Source organism: Ambystoma mexicanum, chromosome 2p, assembly GCF_040938575.1.
Source record: "Ambystoma mexicanum isolate Mex_15411 chromosome 2p, UKY_AmexF1_1, whole genome shotgun sequence".
In the NCBI taxonomy this organism is placed as follows: domain Eukaryota; kingdom Metazoa; phylum Chordata; class Amphibia; order Caudata; family Ambystomatidae; genus Ambystoma; species Ambystoma mexicanum.
In genome coordinates this window covers 1205052639-1205071404 of record NC_090923.1, presented here as the reverse complement: position 1 = coordinate 1205071404, position 18766 = coordinate 1205052639, and the positions used below count along the sequence as shown (strand labels likewise).

The following is an 18766-nucleotide window of genomic DNA, read 5'->3' as shown; positions in this document are numbered from 1 at the left end:
TTAAGCATGCAGAAGATTGAGGTTTGGGTTAGTGGGGTCTGTATCCTGCTTCTGGTACTTCTGATTCCATTAAGAGTTGTGTCCCTGTGGGTTGGGTTGATGCTGGTTCCTCATGGGCCGACTCGCTTTGTTGGTGCTTCACGGACCATGCTGATCTAGAACCATGCATCATGGCCTCAGCAGTATTCCTTACATCAAGTTTAAAAACCTAGGTTTAAGGAAGAGTTTCCCAATATTGTTGTTGGAAGGGTTCTCTAGCAAAAAATGCAGGTCACTCAGCTATGGACTTGCAGTAAGCACATCAGTGGTTGTATGATCCCATTTGAGTAGCAGTTCAGCCAACAGAAGTATCTCCAATCTAAATTTAATTTACAGAGATCATTGAAATTTCAGCCTCAATACATAGAAGTACAACTCAAAGCCAGATAAGGTTTCCCTACCCCATTACATGGTTTAAGTCGAAGCATTATACATCTTATTCAAGAATATATCCTCAGCAACTGATTAGTATTGGTTTATTTGGGCGCAAGATGTCAGCTACATGTGCTCTGGGTTTGTCCAACAGGTCCCCAAACGGATTTTAAAGATTTGATTTCTAATATATTGACACCACAAATAGGTCAGTGATGGCAACAAATGAGGGTGAAAAAGTTGAGGGGCCCTAAATAAGTGGCCAGACAATCCCCCAAAAAACAGAATTGCCTCCCGGGAACAGTCAAGACAAAGGAGTCCCTGGATCAGTACTGCTTTGGAAAAAAAGGTGGTTTGCATACACAGATGGACTACTCTGAGAACAAGAGTCATTAGGTTTAAGATTGAACTTTAAAGATGGCACCGTAGACTGACCTGAGTCAAGCCCTGCTGCCCATGGCCTGCAGTGAGCTTGGGCATAGCTGTGATGATTTTGCCTGGTGTCCCAGTGCCAGATGTCATCACTTTCGTTGTGAAAATAGTAATGGGAGACTTCATTCCGGCAGTACTGGTTACACCTGTGAAGAGAAAATATTCATATGTGTAAACACAACTGAAGCATACAACTTCATAATTTTAAAAAGCAAGGTATAAAGTAGCCAAGGAGGAAATTTGCAAGGTCCAATAATAACATGCAAAACAATTTAACAAATGTGTTTACCATTTGAAAAGCTTAATTTGGACCCAATTTATTTTCAGGAGCTAAAGTCTAGTATCAAAGTAGTATCAGGACACAAAGTGAATGGGAACTAGTCTAACACTTCATGAGATTCAGTTTCAGTCCTTACTCTTCACCATTTATAAAAATAGATAGGAATTACTCAACCCAAGCGATGTTGGTGCACACACCCCACCACCTTATCACCCGACGGAACTTCTTGCCGAGCACAATCCTGTCCTTCAAGCTTCCGGGCACCTGGACCCAACGGGAGTCCAAGAATTCCTGGAGCGGTCGCATCTGCAACCTGCAGAGTAGGACCAGGTAGATACACAACATGCCGAGCAGCGATTTGATGGTCCCTACCATGGCATTTTTCAGTGGCAACAGCTGTTGCACCTTGCCGAAATGACCCCTATCCTCTCCTCTGACTGAGCCGCCAAGCAGGATAAAGTGTTGAGGCTTGTCCCCAAGGAACAGCGAATTCTGCAATGGAGTTAGCAGGATTTTGCATAGATCACTGAGAACCCCAGATCCATCAGCAGCACGATAGTCCTCTGTGTTCTCAACGGCGATGTCCTTTGATTCAGCCCAGGTGAGCCAGTCATCGAGGTATGACATTAATTCCCTGTAGTCGCAGATGGGCCGCCACCAGAGCCAGGCACTTCGTAAAGTGCTTGGGCAGCGACTTCAAGCCGATGGGAAGAGCCTTGACCTGGTAGTACCTCCCTTGTAGGATGAAGCGCAGGAACTTCCAATGTTTTACATGAATGTGGACGTGGAAGTACATGTCCTCAAGATCCAATGACAGTCTCCCTCCTCATGTTGGCCGAGTACATGCTGCAACGTGACCATTCTGAACTTTTGGGACTTGTTGTACTTGTTGAGTCGTCTTAGATCGAGAATGGGCCTCCAGCCCCCTGCCTTCTATCTTACTATAAAGTATCTTGAGTAAACTGGCGCCCCGGAGTCCCTTTGGAACCAGCTCTATCGCCCCTTTGCTTAACATGGCCCGAACCTCCAGCACCGCTGAGGGATGTGTTGTTCCCGACGGGTCACCAGTGGTATACGTGGACACTTTAGCTCAAACTCTAAAGTGTGTCAGAGGACGAGAGCGCCTACCACCCAATGATCTGTGGAGATGTATTCCCACACGCTGACTAAGTCAGCCAGCTGGCCTCCCACCGGGGTGCAGGCCCAACGTCGCGGCCAGTTTAGTCCTGGCTGGAGGCTGGTGCAACACCCTCCGAGCCTTGATAGCAGCCACCAAAGCCTTATAGCGAACCCTGTAGACTTCCTGTGTCATGGAATCGGAGGATTGGTGGCAAGAGGACGATCCACTGCCAAAACTGAGACCTAACCGACTTCCCTCCTGAGGGACGAAAGGACGGACGGTGCTGTTGCAGCATGCCCAGAGCACGAGCCATCTACATGTCGGTCTTGATGGCCTGAAGAGATTCATCGACTGCCTTGCCAAAAAGTTTGTCAGTCGAACGGCATGTCCAGGGCCCTCGTCTAGACCTCTTGTCTGAAGTTGGTGGCCTTCAGCCAGCCACAATGACGGAGGCAAACCTTGTTTCCGATCTGGCGGAACCCTGTGTCCGCCAGGTCCAGGGCCACAGTGATGGCGTGGTCCGATGCCACCTCGCTTCCTGAAGGATCTCCATTGCCTCTACCCGCTTGTCCTCAGGGAGGAAATCAAGGATCAGAGCCATCTTGTACCATAGCTCCCGGTCGTCCCTGGCCAGGATCGCTAAGGCGTTGGCCATCTTGACCGTCGCCACCAGTGAGTAAATGACCTTCCGCCCCAGAGCATCCAATTTCTTCCCCTCGCCGTCTGAGGGGATAGAGGCAGACAACAGGTTGGACGACTTCTTCCTAGCCACGGCTGAGACAACGGAGTCTGGCGATGGTTGTGACCGCAGACAGTTGGGGGCAGATTCTGGCATCCGGTATTTCTTTTCTAGCAGGCCCCTCTTCGCTGAGGCGGTGTTGAGCAGCGCCAGCCCCTCATCCCAGACATCATCCAGGAGCGGTACAGACGTGGTCTTCCGCTTCACCACCCGGTGCCGATACAGGAAGCCCACCTCTTCTGGAGTGAGCTGGAAGAGTTCAGACGCATGGACGATCTAGTGGAAGGATCCCACTTCGTCCGGTGTCAGTCGTCACCGTGTCCATCCCTGTGGGTGGGAGGGCAGTGACTGAGTGGAGGCGTAGGGTGTCTCTTCCTTTTCAGTGGTGGTGGCCATTCCGGTTTCAAAGGGGTCGCCACCAGAGGTGTCGCTGGTGGTGGAACAGGATTGTTGGGCCCAGCGTCTATGTTGCCCCCCCCAGAGCCAACAGTCATCTCCTTACGTGGTCATAGTCACCACCCTCCTCCGCGATGGTGTTGACGGAAACTAGGTCTTCCTCGGATGAAGACATGTCTGTGCCCCGGAGCTCTAGCACCCACACCCTCTTTGGGTTCTGAGGGGTCGGTGTCCGCTTCGGCTAAGGTCCGGCATCCGCTTTTCCATAGTCTTCTCCACTGGTTTGGCCGAAGCCTCCCACTTGGGAAGAGCCACCCTGACCGGTTACCCTGGACCGAGTCAGCCCCTTTCGCCTTTGAGAGGTTGGCAGCAACCAGCTCGATAGAAGAGGATGATTTGGCCTGCCTTAACTGGCAAGTTGGACACCTTGTCCCGCATGGTCTTCTCCAACTTCTTTCGCAGCTTCCCTGAGGTACCGGATTTTCTCTTTGACGAAGAGCTGGAGCGATGGCTGGAGAGCGAGGCTGATGGAGACGATGTACGCGCCCTGACCGTCGCGGGACCCGCTTGCGCAGTGACCCCTTGGAAAGTGGACTCGCGGTGCATGGCCCTGTCTTGGGCCCCCACGGATGGAGCATCCTCAAAAGGATGTACAAGCCCGCTCTGGCTGGTCGGGTTAGGGTGAGGCATGCCCCTGTGCACCACACGGGGCAAAGGAACTGGCTGCGAGCCACGTCACCAGCCAGACGTGTCGATCCTTCCTGCGATTGGAGAAGCCACAGCAGAACTCGCAAATGTCTTCCTTTTCTGTCAGGTCAAGACAAAGGCACTGGGAATGCTGGTCATCCGTGAAAACATTCTGCACCAGCTGCGGTTTGCAGAACTTGAAGAGGGAAGCCCCGTCCTAACGGAAACTTCCAAGAAGAAAACACAACTAATTTTGCTCCCTTGAGGGGTGATGAGATGCCAAAAAACAAGTCCCCATTAATCGGAAGAATAAACGATGGAGCATATGGGCTCAATTGACAAAAATAGTGTTTTCCTAGTCATATAGGCGTGAAAAATGCAGAAAGCTCCAAGAGCGAAACACGAGGACTCCCAACACTGTGGTAAAAATCCAAAGATGGCTGCCAGAGGATGGGTTTAGGGAGAGGGCAGTCATTGGCTGGGGCTGTATAACCCAGGAGCTCATGGATTGGTTTATAGGAGAAAGACAGTTTATAAACAAAAGTGCAACTTTTTTCTTTTACTGAGGATTCCCTACCCGATGAATGGGAATATACATGAGCATGTGAATCCATGCCAGACCCAAATTCTGGACAACATAGAAAATCATAGTCAGGAAAACACATGTGAGTGAGGAAAAAGGTCCCACTCACTCACTAGTAAAAATTAAAAAGCCCCGAGTCCAGCAAGAGCTGGGGTCTCTAAGGTTGGAGGTAATTAGCACAGAATTGAAAATTCTCCCGAACAGATGTTTCTTTAAAAACAGCAAGGATGGACATTTTGGATATGGAAAGTGATTTTGGAATAGATCCCTTGAGGAATATTTGTTAAAGCCCAGGAAAAATGTTAATCTGGTCTACATACCAAGCGCAAATGATCCACGTATGCTTTAGTCTGTTTAATATAGGAAATGTGTCAGATATACCTACTACTTTCATCTGTTTGATACCCAAGCACCGGAATATATGGACCGGACTGAAACATCCCTTTATTCAAGTTTGGAATTGTCTCACAGGTCACAGCGCTATTCAGGCAAAAATTGGCACATTTTGGTCTCATACACGTGACCTTTATAACTGAATTGATGGGGATTATATATTCACATATATGACGATTTCACATCACTTACCCTTCATAGAGATGTCCTACATAGCAGGTCAGCGCTGAAGAACACTCGGCAAATCGCCATTTGTCGAAACTAGCAAAAAACACCCAGGCTTTCAATCAAATGAGCAGTGGTATAGAATGAGAATTTCAAGATACCTGATAGTTGGCACTTTGACACTTTAGTACTGTAGACACTGTGGCACTTTCATATGGAAGGTCACTCCAACCACATTAGTTGCTTGAATAAGGAACAAGTTACTTACCTGTAACTGTTATCCAGCATATGTATGGCATGGATTCACATGCTCATGAATATTCCCCATCGTCAGGCTGGTAATCCTCGATAAAGAAAAAATCAGTTTCCCTTCTGAACTGTCTTTCTCCTAACAACCAATCACTGGTCTCTGGGTCATACTGCCCCCATCCAATGACTTCCCACTACCCAAGCCCCTCCCTCTGGCAGCCATCTTCAGATTTGGTAGCATGTAAAATGGCAGTAGGACCACGAGAAGAACCACAGAGGGGTAGGTGGGAGGGTTCACATGTGAATCCATGCCACACCCATGCTGGAGAACAACAGTTACAGGTAAGTAACTTGTTCCTTCTCCAGCATGGGGTCTGGCATGGATTTGCATGCTCATGAATAAAGAATACATAGCAGTACACACATGCACAAACAAGGGAGGTGGCAAGGCTCAACATTAAGGATCTCTTACTTCCTCACCAGGCTCACCTTCAAGCAAACAGGTTGCGCAGCACTGCTTGGCCGACTGGATTCCTCCCTGGAATCCCAGTCAACGCAGTAGAATCTTGTGAAGGTTTGCGTCGACCTCCAGGTAGCAGCCCTACAGATATCCAGCCGGGGAACACCAGATAGGAACGCCGTAGTTGCAGCAATAGCTCTGATTGAGTGGCCTCAGACGGCCAGGCAATAGCCGGTTTGCCGACCTATGACAATGGGTGATGCAGTTGGAGAGCCACCTGGAAATGGAAGTCTTGGAGAGGGTCTTCCCATGGTTCACAGGGTCAAAGTTTTCACAAACAGCTGTGACGTCTTCCGAAAACTCTTTGTGCGGTCCATGTAGAACTGCAGTGCTCTAGCCACATCCAGAGTTTGCAGGGTCCTCTCAGCCGGCGACGGGAAGAAAACGGGTAACACCAAGGGCTGGCTGAGATGAAAGTCCAACTGCACCTTGGGCATGAAGGAGGGATGCGTCCATAGCACTACCCTCGTTTCATGGCCACAAGAAACGCCATCTCCCACGATAAGAATTTTAGTGGCGCCGAATGCATAGGCTTCAACGGTGGACCCATGAGCCTAGTCCGTACCACATGGAGTTCCCACGCTGGGGCCTTCACCGTCGGTCAGATAGCACAGCGAGTAGAGTGCTGGCTTTGACATCCGTGCAGAGCCTGCCAACGCAGGTTCGAATCCCGGCAGGGCCAAACTCAGCCCTTCATCCTTCGAGGTCCATAAATGAGCACTTCACACTGTGGGTAAGCAGCACTCATATGCCTAAGGGTTTTATAAACACAAACAAAAACAAACAGGGAAGACCGCCCTGGTGTTCTGGTGTAGCGGTAGATAGCCACCAGATATGTTTTGATGGAAGCATGTGCCAGTCCTGCTTTGGCCAGCGACAGCAAATACTGCAGCACCTGAGGGGCCGTAATCCGTAGTGGGTCCATCTTCTGTGCACGGCTTCCGCTTATGTCCGTAGAATTTAAGTGTAGACTAAGCCCTGGCCTTGGCAAGTACCTCCTTGCAGTCCGCCAGGATCTCGTATCCTCCCAACTCTAGCGCTGCAGGAGCCAGCCCTGCAAGTTCAGCAACCCTGGACCGTGGTGCAGGATCGCACCGCCTCCTCTGGCGAGAAGATATGGGGGTGCCAGAAGTTTGAATGGAGGGGACGCTGACAAGTCCAGAAGGTCCGGGTACCAGATCTGTCTCGGCCACGCCAGTGCGATTAGGATCATCCGGCACCGTGAAGGTCCGAGTTGATTGAGGAGTCGCAGAAGCAACGGCAACGAAGGGAACGCAGAGAGTATCAGGCCGTCCCAGGGGAATGAGAACGCAATCCCAGTGCTCCCCGGCTGGGGAAACCTGCTGGCGAACATTCGGCACTTGGTGTTCATCACCGTCGCAAACAGAACAATGTGGGGATTGCCCGATTGTTGGAACAGAAGAGCCACTTGGTCCTGCCGAAGCTCCCACTCATGGCACTATCACAGCTCCCTGAGGGAATAGACTGTTTTTCACTCCTGCCAGATGAACTGGGACAAGGAACATCCCCTGGGCAACAGCCCAGTGCCATAGGTCCTGTGCCTCTGGAGAGTGCTGGGGGATCTGGTGCCCCCTGGTTCCGGATATAGAACATAGTGGTGGTTTTGTCCGTGAAGACCTGTATCACCTTGCCCTTGAGGAACGAAAGGAAAGACTTGAGTGCCCAAAACACTGCCCGTATCTCCAGAACGTTGATATGCAAGGACTTCTCCTCTGGTAGCCACAGGCCTCTTGCGTGGAGACTTCCAGTGTGTGCGCCCCATCCTTCCAAGGAGGCATCGGTCGTGACCATCTCCTGATGAGGTTGGGTCTGGCAGTCAGAGCAAGGTGACAGATGCGCACCAACACCCCACCACTGTGTCCCTCGATGGAAATTCTCGTCGAGAGAGATCTTGTTCTCAAAGCTTCCCGATACCTGGATCCAACAGGCGTCGACGTACTCTTGCAGCGGCCGCAGCCTGAAGTCGAACGAGGTATATCGTAGGGAGAAGGGACTATTGTCCTCACCTTTGCGATCTTCTGGGTCAACAGCAGTTGTACCTTGCCCAGGATGGCCGCTATCCTCTCCTCTGACGGAGACGCCAGGCATAATACTATGTTGAGTCAAGACCCCAGAAACAGTGTGTATTGCGATGGCACCAAGCAAGACTTTGCATAGTTCCCCCGAGAACCCCAGCTCCGTCAGCAAATGGACGGTTTCCGCCGTGTGCATGACAGCGATCTCCCTCGCTTTCGCTCGGATGAGCCAGCCGTCCAGGTAGGGGTAAACATGGATCCCTCGTAGACGCAGCTGTGCCGCCACTGGTGCCAGGCACATGGCGAAAACCCTTGGCGCCAACTTTAATCCGAAGGGAAGGGCCTTGAACTGATAGTGTTGCCCTTGAACCACGAAGCACAGGAACTTGCGCAAGTCCGACGACAGGAAATCCCCTTCTTCCAGCCGTCATAGTACGTACTGAAGGGTGACCATCCGAACTTCTGGGATCTGATGTACTTGTTCAGGTGGCGGAGGTCCAGGATGGGCCTCCAACCCCCCCCCCCCCCCCCCAACGTCCTCTTGACGAGGAAGTACTGAGTACACTCCAGAGCCTCTTTGGGACCAGCCCTATCGCACCCTTCTTCAGCATGGCCCGCAACTCCAGCAGAAGCTGAGGGACGTGGATTTTCTGCCTGGTCATGGGTGGTATGGCAAGACACTTTCGTTGGAATTCCAGAGTGTGTCTGTGGGCCAGAGCGTCCAACACCCAACGGTCAGTGGAGATTGTCTTCCACGCGCTGACGAAGTTCGCCAGCCGGCCTCCCACCGGGGTGCGCGGCTGGGGGCCCGTCACGGCCAGTTCAGTACTGCTTCTCCAAAGGCGACCTCCCCCAGACTTGCTGCAGCCCCTGTAGGCCTCCTGGGTCAAAGAGCAGGACAGTTGACGCTAAGACTACGAGCTTCTGCCGAAGCCCTTGAAGAAACCTTGGGACTTTCCTCCGGAGGTCCAAAACGATGATGCACAGGCCATCTGTGTCTGCTTTAATTGCCTGGGGGGGGGGGGGGGGGGGGGGGGGGGGTGGTGCTCGTCCACGGTCCTTCCGAACAAGTTATCCCCATCGAAAGGCATGCCCAATACCCTCGACTGCACGCTCCTGGCGAAAGTTGGTGGCCTTCAACCATCCGCGCCGACGAAGGCAAACGCTGTTGCCCATTTGGCGGAATCCTTTATCAGCAATATCTGTAGCCACTGTGATGGCATGGTCTGATGCCACCTCGCCCTCCTGTAGGGATCTCCAAAGCTTCCGCTCTCTTGTCCTCGGGAAGGAAGTCCAGGAGGGGAGCGATCTGAAACCAGAGCTCCCTGTCGTAGCGCGCCACGATGGCGAGGGTGTTGGCCGCCTTGATGGCAGTCGCTGCCGATGTGATGACTCGTCCCATGGTGTCCAACTTCTTCCCCTTGCTGTCTGGGGGGTCAGGTCGTTGACGCTGCTGAGCCAGAGAATTTCTTCCTTGCCGCCGCTGAGACTACTGAATCCGGGGAAGGCTGAGACCTTAAACACGTGGGCGCAGAGTCCGGCACCCTGTACTTCTTTCCGTACCGGTCCCTCTTCGCTGGGGCAGACAACGGATTCTTCCAAGGGATAGACCCTCGTCCCAAATGTCATCCAACAGAGGAACTGACACTCTCTGCTTCTTGGTAGGGATCTTCCGGCGCCATGGGATCCTCAGTCGGCAGAAGGTGCATCCTTGTCCGGATCTCTGAGCACAAGGTGTGGAGCGCTTGGAGAATATCCACCGAGATGTCCGCTCAGGGCTGAGGTGGTTGCTGAGGCGGCAGAGGTGGTAGCGAGGGTGGCAGCAGTGTAGGGTTCTCCAACTCCTCCAAGGCCGCCGCCTCCTCCTCCTCTTCGTCGGACTAGTCGCCACTCAACGTCTCCGTCGGTGTCCCTCCCATAGGCCTTGGCCTCGAGAAATGTCTTCTCCAAGACAGTCTGGAGAGTAGAGAGCTCCTGCAGGACTACCGTGCCCCCAGCCCTTCTCGACCAGGGGAGACCGTTTCGGGGAGATGGTGGGCATCACCTTCTCCGGTGTCTGATCAATGGGCTGGAACGACGATTCCCTCCTGGCAGGCAGGGAAACTCTTGCCTTGGGGACCGTACCCTGCGAAACCGCATCCGCGGCCTTCGCTAGGGACGCCACCACACCTTCGATGGAAGGCTTCGCCGGGTGAATCTGGGCCTGCACGAACTTGGTAGAGCTAGGGGACCTTCAATTTGGGGGGTTGGGGGGGGGAATCATCAGCTCCCCGCTCTCCCTTATTTTTCTCCGAGTGCCCCCCCCCCCCCCCCGGGCTTCTCCAGAAGCTTACCCGGGTGGCCCGACTTCCTCTTAGCCGAACCGGAGCATTGGCTCGTGGTCCAAGGTGCCGGAGACACTGCACCCGCCATGGCCGCCAGGGAGCCTGTCGCAACAGTGCTCCCAGAGCCCAGGGTTCTTGGCCTTCTGTTGGGCCCCCCATCGGCGGGGCGCCCTCAAAGGTCTTGGAAGACTGCTTAGCCTTCTTCTTGTGGCTTGAGGAGGCATGCTGGCAGGACTCACCCGTAGCAGGGGCCTTGGCCTGTAGCCAATCCGTGAGATGCATGTGCCCATCATTCATGGTGCGGGAGACCATCTCCTGGCAAAACGCACAGTCATCCTCCACGTGCGATTGGTTAGAATGCAGACAGAGGCACACGGAATTCCCGTCGTCCAAGTAGATGTTCCGCAGACCATATCCTGGACAAATCTTGAACAGAGGTGTTGAGTCTTCCTTCTCTGCCATGGCCACGCGGGGCATTCCTCGAAGAAGCTTCTGGAATCCTCCAAGAAGAAACGCAACGAAAATTTGCCCTTGAGGGGTTCTGAAGAATCCAAAACCGTGTCCCAGTTAATCGGAGTAAACTCTAAGAAAAAATAAAAAATTAAATAATCGCAAAACGCAATAAAAGCTCGAGAGCTATAGCACGAGGACTCCCAACACTTGAACGTGTGGTAAACATCTGAAGATGGCTGCAGAGGAGGGGCTTAGGTAGAGGGCAGTCATTGGCTGGGGGTAGTGTGACCCAGAGACAAGTGATTGGTTGTTAGGAGAAAGGCCGTTCGGAAGTGAAATGGAAACTGATTTTTTCTTTACCAAGGATTCCCAGCCTGATGACGGGTAATATTCATAAGCATGTGAATCCAAGCCAGATCCCATGCTGGAGAATAGGTACTGCAGCACTTTACTGTGCTATTTTTAGAAGAGGAACGATATGATTAGAATTCAGGAATTTATTGATGCATTTAAGCGTACCCACGCGAATGCTACTTAAATATAACAAGATCGGCTAGAACAAGGAAAACAACCCACTAACCCAACTTCAAATCTCGGCTTACCTAATTCACCCGAAAAACCCACACAACCATCTCTCACCCAGCAAACCGCAACAAAAAACACGAACTGCATCAACAGCACTCATGGTCTCACTCCGATCAGATACTTACACCAAAGCTCTGCGCATAGTGGAAACCGAACTGAAGCCACTAACAGCACACCACTCTTCTCACTCCCTCCTTCCCGCCCTCTTCACCCGAATAACCTAACCAACCCCCCCCCCCCCCCACCCTCTTGCTACAGATCCGCCTGAGTGCCTGGAGACCAACTCCCTTGGTGACGGTGCACAATACAAATACCTTTAACATTAACATTTAAGTTCGGGTGAGTTGGTCAACGATTTGTGGAAAATGTGAGGCATTGACAAATTGATCCTAGTCATGTATAAGTTTTGATATCACGATTAAGAAATTGTGAAATATACAAAATACTGTCTGAATGTATAAACATGTTTAAAGAAATTGCATTTTGGATATCTAGTCCTGTGTACTTGGGTATATTCACTTGTAATTTAATTATTGAGAATATGTATGGGTACACGGAAAACCAAGTCATTTGCGAATTAGTGTGTATTGATTTACAGCACACACAGGTTTTGTGTATGTTATATATGGTGATTCCCTGGTCTCTGAAGGAACTGTGTTGTAGAGTACTGCTAAGTGGCAATTTTACAACAACATACAGCATAAGTTGCTTACAGCTGAGGTGGTCGTACCATGCCTGGAACCCTCAACCTGGTATATTTACACATCTCCAATCTTACCTGTAGCCCCAGCCTGGGTGATTATGGCAGACATCGGGATAGTTTTGATGATGGTTGTTGTTCCTGGCTTGGTTGTGTTGGGGGAGACACTGCTTATGCCCAGGATGGTCGGCTTTGTGCCAGTGCCTGCTTGGCTCGTAGTGAGAATTGTTGTGGGTTTTCCGTCAGCAGAGGTCACCAGCTTCAAAATGGTTCCAGCAGGAAGACCCCCTTTAGTCTAGCACAAAGGAAAACCAATTTAACACAAACCAAGATGAAGCAAAGTCGGGAAAGTAAAGGCGTTGGCATTTTCACACAGTGACATGCCCAGAAGGCGGAAGGTAACAGATTCATTTAGGAAATTTAAGTATGTGAAATAGGTCTTAAACTGGTGACATGCCATGAGAAAGGAAAGACAACTTAATTCAATGACAGTCCAAGGAAGAACCACAGTAACATGCCTAGCAGCAGGAGGAAATTTATCTCAGTGCATTGGCAAGCAAGCGTTCTGATACTGTCAAGCATTCCGATACTATATCATGTCAAAGCAAAAACAAACATGCATGTGATTATGAAATTCAGGTACTATAATAGGAGATTATAGCTAATGACAGCCTTCAGGGATAAGAGTTAACTTTAAAAGGGTGTCCTGGACACTAGCAGGCCAAGCACAAGAGGCGTTTTGCGCATTTAGATCAGACCAGTCCAACTAAAGCTTTAGGCGTACTACCCTTATCTGGCTGTGTTCTGACGACATGCGACCCCTGGAGACTCTGCAACATTTACCTATGCACAAAACACATTGTACCTCACCTCTTTATTGTACTGTATTTTCCCACTGCCGATACTGTACTTTCCATTGTGTAACTAAGCCTTAAGAATCCTTGTACCTGTTGCGCACGGCTACCTAAGGATTTGGCGCACATTACCAAATAAACATTATTCATGATTTTGGGAAGCAATTGCCAGAGAATGTGAAAAGCTTGGATGGTAGGGCTCAACTACTACTTTCTCAACCCATGCCAAGAATTCCACCGCCAACTACTCAGACTCACCTGTATTATCTGTGTAAGAGGTCCAGAGGATGCTTGGCCAGTGATGGCAGAGGTCTGGACTGGCTTTGTCTGGACAACAGACATCATCTTACCAAGGTTAGAAATCTTTGGGTAAGAAGACAGATTGTTTTGGCTTGCATACAAATGAAGAGCACAGTTTAAATGACATGCAAAACCCTCTACCACCCGCAATGTAGTCTTGTTGGCTGCATAACCAGTCGGTCTTCCAATTATGGGTCCCTTTTTAACAAACTTTGAACACAGAAACCTGACAAAATGTCCTGTAGATGACAAAGGTGATGGGACGCCCAAGTAGTAGTATGAAATAAACTGGTTTATATAGGCCTACAGATCTATCAGTAGACTGAGCTACTCCACTGCTGTGGTACCCAATGCTGCAGGTCCTCACGCTCAAATCCTATGCTCCAACACAATGCGAATACCAAAGCAGCCTGAGCACCCATCCAAAGAGGCAAACATCAAAATGTTATAACTCTCCAACCAAACAGGTCTTCTAGACAAGAGGTACCTCAAATGCTCTCGACACAAACCATCAAGAAACAGACCCACCCAGTAACCACATGCTTACCAATTGCAAATGAATAAAAGGCTCTTTCCACACTGACCAAACCTGGCCACCCTCTTTCAGATATTCTGGAGTGCAAAGAGACCAAGCGAATGGCAGCGAAGCACAGTATGAACCCTCACCCCCCCAAAAAAAACGAATTATTGGACCTTCGTACACCTGCCAGATTGTGTTGTGCAAGGTTGTTGCTTGAAAATAAGGGAGTGGGACAATTTCCACAGATACCCTCTTGCCGCTCCCTGCTCTACGAAGGAGCACTGTGCAGTCAGCAAGTAGCAACCCATCTTTAAAAAGGCAACCAAGAAAAGTCAGAGATGCTGCTTTAGCCACATCAACCTAAATCTGTTCTTTGCAAAGGATTCTTGCTAGATAGCAGAGGGAAGCAAAATAAAAGAAGGCTCCAGACTACAAACCCCTGACTAGCAAGACCAAAAATAGTGGAGGAACTTACCAGTGCGCTGCCTCCAGGGACAGAGATTGGGCTCTTAACCAAAGTGATAGTCTTGGTGACTCCACCCACCATAGTAGTCACCACTTGAGCCTGCTGAGCCACAGTCACTGCACCAGACTTATGGACTGTTATAATGGGGCGGGACTGTGTATTGGCAGCAGACGAAACCGATGTTCCCACCTGTGCAGCTGCAGTTTTCAGCATTCGTGTGGCCGGGTTGCTCACCTAGCAAAATAAAGGATATTTAAGCAAACCTCAGTCAAGCATTTCACACAACATGAAGGGTTAAGAGCAACATAGGTTTATCCATGCAGAAAAAAGAAATTATGTTCAAGTCATAAAAGGAACAAGTTACTTACCTGTAACTGTTGTTCTCCAGCATGGGTCTGGCATGGATTGACATGCTCATGAATATTCCCCGTCGTCAGGCTGGGAATCCTCGGTAAAGAAAAAATCACAGCCAATGACTGCCATCTCCCTAAGCCCCGCCTCTGGCAGCCATCTTCAGATTTGGTAGCACGTGAAGTGGCAGTATGACCAAGTGAAGAGCCGCAGAGGGGTAGGCGGGAGGGTTCGCATGTGAATCCATGCCAGACCCATGCTGGAGATCAACAGTTACAGGTAAGTAACTTGTTCCTTCTCCAGCATGGGGTCTGGCATGGATTCACATGCTCATGAATATAAGAATACATAGCAGTACACACATGCACAACCACGGGAGGTGGCAAAGGCTCAACATTAAGCATCTCTTACCTCCTCACCAGGCTCACCTTAAGCGAACAGGTTGCGCAGCACTGCTTGGCCGACCCTGGACTCCTCCCTGGAATCCCGATCGACGCAGTAGAATCTCGTGAAGGTGTGCGTCGACCTCCACGTAGCAGCCCTGCAGATGTCCAGCAGGAGCACACCAGATAGGGCAGTATGACCCAGAGACCAGTGATTGGTTACTACTAAGAAAGACCGATCAGAAACGAAACGGATACTGATTTTTTTTTTCTATACAGAGGATTCCCGGCCTGACGACGGGGAATATCCATGAGCATGTGAATCCATGCCAGACCCCATGCTGGAGAAGAAAGTTTGTCCAATATACAGTGCACAGAAACAGATTTAAAAGAAAACCCTGATAAAAATCAAAAGTAAACTCGAAGAAATGGACTGTATCAAAACAATACAGATCGCAGCAGAAAACAAACTTTTATGCCACCTTCCTCCCACGTTTAACAAACCAAAAGTCCCAATGAATGTCAGCAAATTTCCAGAGAAAAAAAAAAGATTCTGGTTTATGAAAGCGAGATTAAATGTACTTCTGACTAAAGAAATCCTCGCAATTCGAGGTGTGGTGGAAAATCAGACCTGTCGATTATGCAAAAACACAGAGGGTGGAAACCCTCAGACATTTGGTTCTCAATTGTCCCATCACCGAACAAAATAGAACTACTTACCTTTTGCCGCTGATCACGAACCCATGGATGACCCAGGAAGAAGACGTGTGGAATACTGATTTCTGAAGAAATCACCCGGTGTAGGGTGGCTATGGCTAACCTAATCGAATTGGCTTTCAAACAGATCAACGAGGCCTCAATCACTGATGCCACCTCAACGCAGTGAGTTATGCAGCCCAAACAGACAGGTGTCTTCTGGGCCTCTCCGTTACACTGTGGACAACCAGTTTGATCTGTGGGAAGCCTTTTTCCGGAGAAACCCGAGATGAAAGTCTTGAATTTTTGAACAGAGAATTTAATGCACCTTTTGACAAAATTACAGGCTTTACCTGAATATAAGTAAAATAAATAAAAAAATAAAAAATTACATGTATACAGTCACTAGAATAGGGCATAATGCAGATCAAAAATCCTGCAAAAGAAAGTGCAGATTAGTTTATGTACTACAGGTCCACAGAGAATTAAGCCGAACTTCAAAAGTCCATCCCCAAATTTTCTTGAGCCTTATGCCCAAAAGTTCAGGAAAAGATCTGACACTTTGGGAATCAGGAAAAAATTCTAACTAATAGAAGTGTCCCCCAACTTTCGGATGCTTGCGCAAGCAAGCAATGGCAAAGCCAAAGTATAGCAAAGGTTTTTTTAAAGTTACGAAAACTTTTAAAGGGAGTTTAGAATCACTAACTCAACCCCTATACACAGATTCTTCCCAGGCCATTGGATGTTCCGAGGTTGCTATCCCCGCCATAAGCCTAAGTCCTTGATTTGCAGGGGTTGCAGGTTCAAGCTGAGGTCCAGTCGTTTTTTTCCACTGTTGCAAGGACTCTTGGATGAAGAATGCAGAAAAACATGATGCAGGACCCCTCTCAGGACAGGACTCTACTCCGGTAAACTGGTTTGGACGGTGGTTACCGCAGCACGGTGCCACAAAAGGGACTGACTTGACGCGGTCAGGCTTTCCCTCCCATCTTGGGTCCAATTGAAGCTAGGACTCCGAAATTTCTCTGAGTTAAGTCTTGTAGGACAAGCTGAGGATCCCCCAAGTTCCAGGCCTCAATGCGGACTGTCAACGTCGGCAGCACGGTGGCCCAAACTCAGAGCTGGTCAGCCACATGCAGTCCGGGGACACTTCAGACGGCTCTTTGCAGGGTACCGAGCAGACGCCAGGAATGGGTGTTCCCTCCAATCCAAGGGTCGCAGACCCTTCGCAGGACTACTGAAGATCAATAGCAAGACAGGGCAGCAGCAAAAGTTGGTCGTCGGGCCTCCTTCAGACGGGTCCACGGACTCTTCACGGTCTTACTCCAGGATCTGAGGAGTGCGTGCTGGGGTCCTCTTATCCTAAAACCCAGGAAAGAGCCGAAACTCCCAATAGCAGAACTAGCCCCGCACACACTCAAGCAGTGTTCCAATCAGGACCACTGGCGGGAACACTTATGCAAAACACTCGCACATTGAAACCAGTTTGTGGATTGGAACCAGACATTCCCAGCCCACATCCTCCCAGCAAGCACACATAGCCAGCCTCAAGTACCCTGCCATAAGCCTCTGCTTTGCAGGAGACTGGAAGGCCATAAGGATTTTCCTGGCTTCGGGCCAAGAAAAAGGCAAAAGAACACGATGGCCAAAGGACAAGCAAAAAACCATGTGGCACGGCCATGTTTGGACACTAGCCACAGTTAGTAGCCAAATGCAGTGTTAGAAAATATTGTATGGAGTACCCTATGGGAGACTGCACCAGCCTTGTCCTCTTGGCAGTAGTTAACCCAACCTTTGGTATAAGCATGTAGTACACAAGTTGGTAGAGTGACTGAGCAGCCAGGCTTATCAAGAGGGGTCAATGTGAGCTGTAGGGTTGCAACAGATTCACAGTGATAATTAACCAAATTAACACTAACAACCAGGGTTTATTGATTAAACAATTATTTAACAGTCCGTTTGAATAATCCTTCTTTAGAAGGGAGCAATATATGCAACACAAAATGTACTTAAAAAAATACAGTTTCAATAAATCAGTAGATTCCCATTTGGGATGGCAGACAGACACTTCCTACACCCTGAGGTGACTTAAATAACTATGACACTGAGGACATCGATATATCACTGGTACATTTACAGCAATACTGAGTATGGTGTCAAAAGGAAAGAATGAGGGGAATAAAACAATGGTTAACAAATATTCTTAAGCAGGTAAGTACTTTTGAACCCCCAATGCAAAGTAAATTAACCCTTTCCCAGCTACACAAGTTATAGAATGTGTGACTTTTGTTGAGGGCTAGTTAAAGCATAAAGTCAGAGGATAGAATAGTCTTTCAGGTAGCCAGGACAGCCAATGTAAATGGAGCAAACTCTAGGGGAGCTGAAGCACTTGAGGGTAAGTAAAACGTCTTGCACAATGTTTTGTAGAAAATAAAAATCACTGTTGGGCCACAAACTGGGAGGCTTGTGAGGGGCAAAGCTGCAAGCAACTCTGCAAAAGAAACCAAGACAAGCCTCAATTGAGAGCTAGCAAGGCTACACAACAAGAGGCAAGTACCCCTTCGTTTTACAGTACCTTGGGTCTGAAGAAATGGGTTCTAGCTGGCTTCTGTTCTGGTTGTAGGTCTGCAGATCCTGTTGTTCCTGGGCCTAAGTCATGGGGACAAGAGGGGGGATGACTGGGGACTCCTGTGCTACGAATTGAAGGTCGGAGGCAGCAATGGGCAAACTTCAGAGCAGCAGCACTTTGCAGTTTCAGCTCCTTGCAAATAGCACCACTGCAGCTCTGGGATACCTTATGGACTTTCCTCGCATCTGGGGACCAGTTCTCTTGAGGTGGCTAAGGCTTGGTCAGTCCTGCTTCATGGGAGTCTGGAGGATCTTCCTGGAGCTCAGGTCCGACTTAAACGGCGCAATTCTGGTGTTCCTCTCCCTGGCAATTGGTTCCTGCAGCAGCAATGGAACTACAGCCAGCTATTAGGGTCGATTGGTCCCACCACGTCAAGGAGAGTAGTTGTCCTTTGCAGGGCTTCTCTAGTACAGGCGAATTAGGAGCTTCAGCACAGCAGCAGGTCTTCGCTTCGAAGTAGTTCTTCGGATTCGTTCGTCCAGTGGTCGACTGCC

General features: G+C 49.6%; 1 protein-coding gene across 3 annotated transcripts in view; it reads right to left on the bottom strand.

Annotated features, from left to right (window-relative positions):
• The window catches only part of HCFC1 (host cell factor C1), a 771113-nt gene that overhangs the window by 342069 nt on the left and 410278 nt on the right, over positions 1-18766 (bottom strand). For all 3 annotated transcript variants that reach the window (XM_069645438.1, XM_069645439.1, XM_069645441.1), the window contains exons 11-14: positions 14223-14447; positions 13186-13290; positions 12152-12368; positions 847-989 (exon numbers count right to left, since the gene is read on the bottom strand). In XM_069645438.1, coding sequence (XP_069501539.1) covers positions 847-989; positions 12152-12368; positions 13186-13290; positions 14223-14447 — 690 coding nt within the window. The remainder of the gene's footprint in view (positions 1-846; positions 990-12151; positions 12369-13185; positions 13291-14222; positions 14448-18766) is intronic.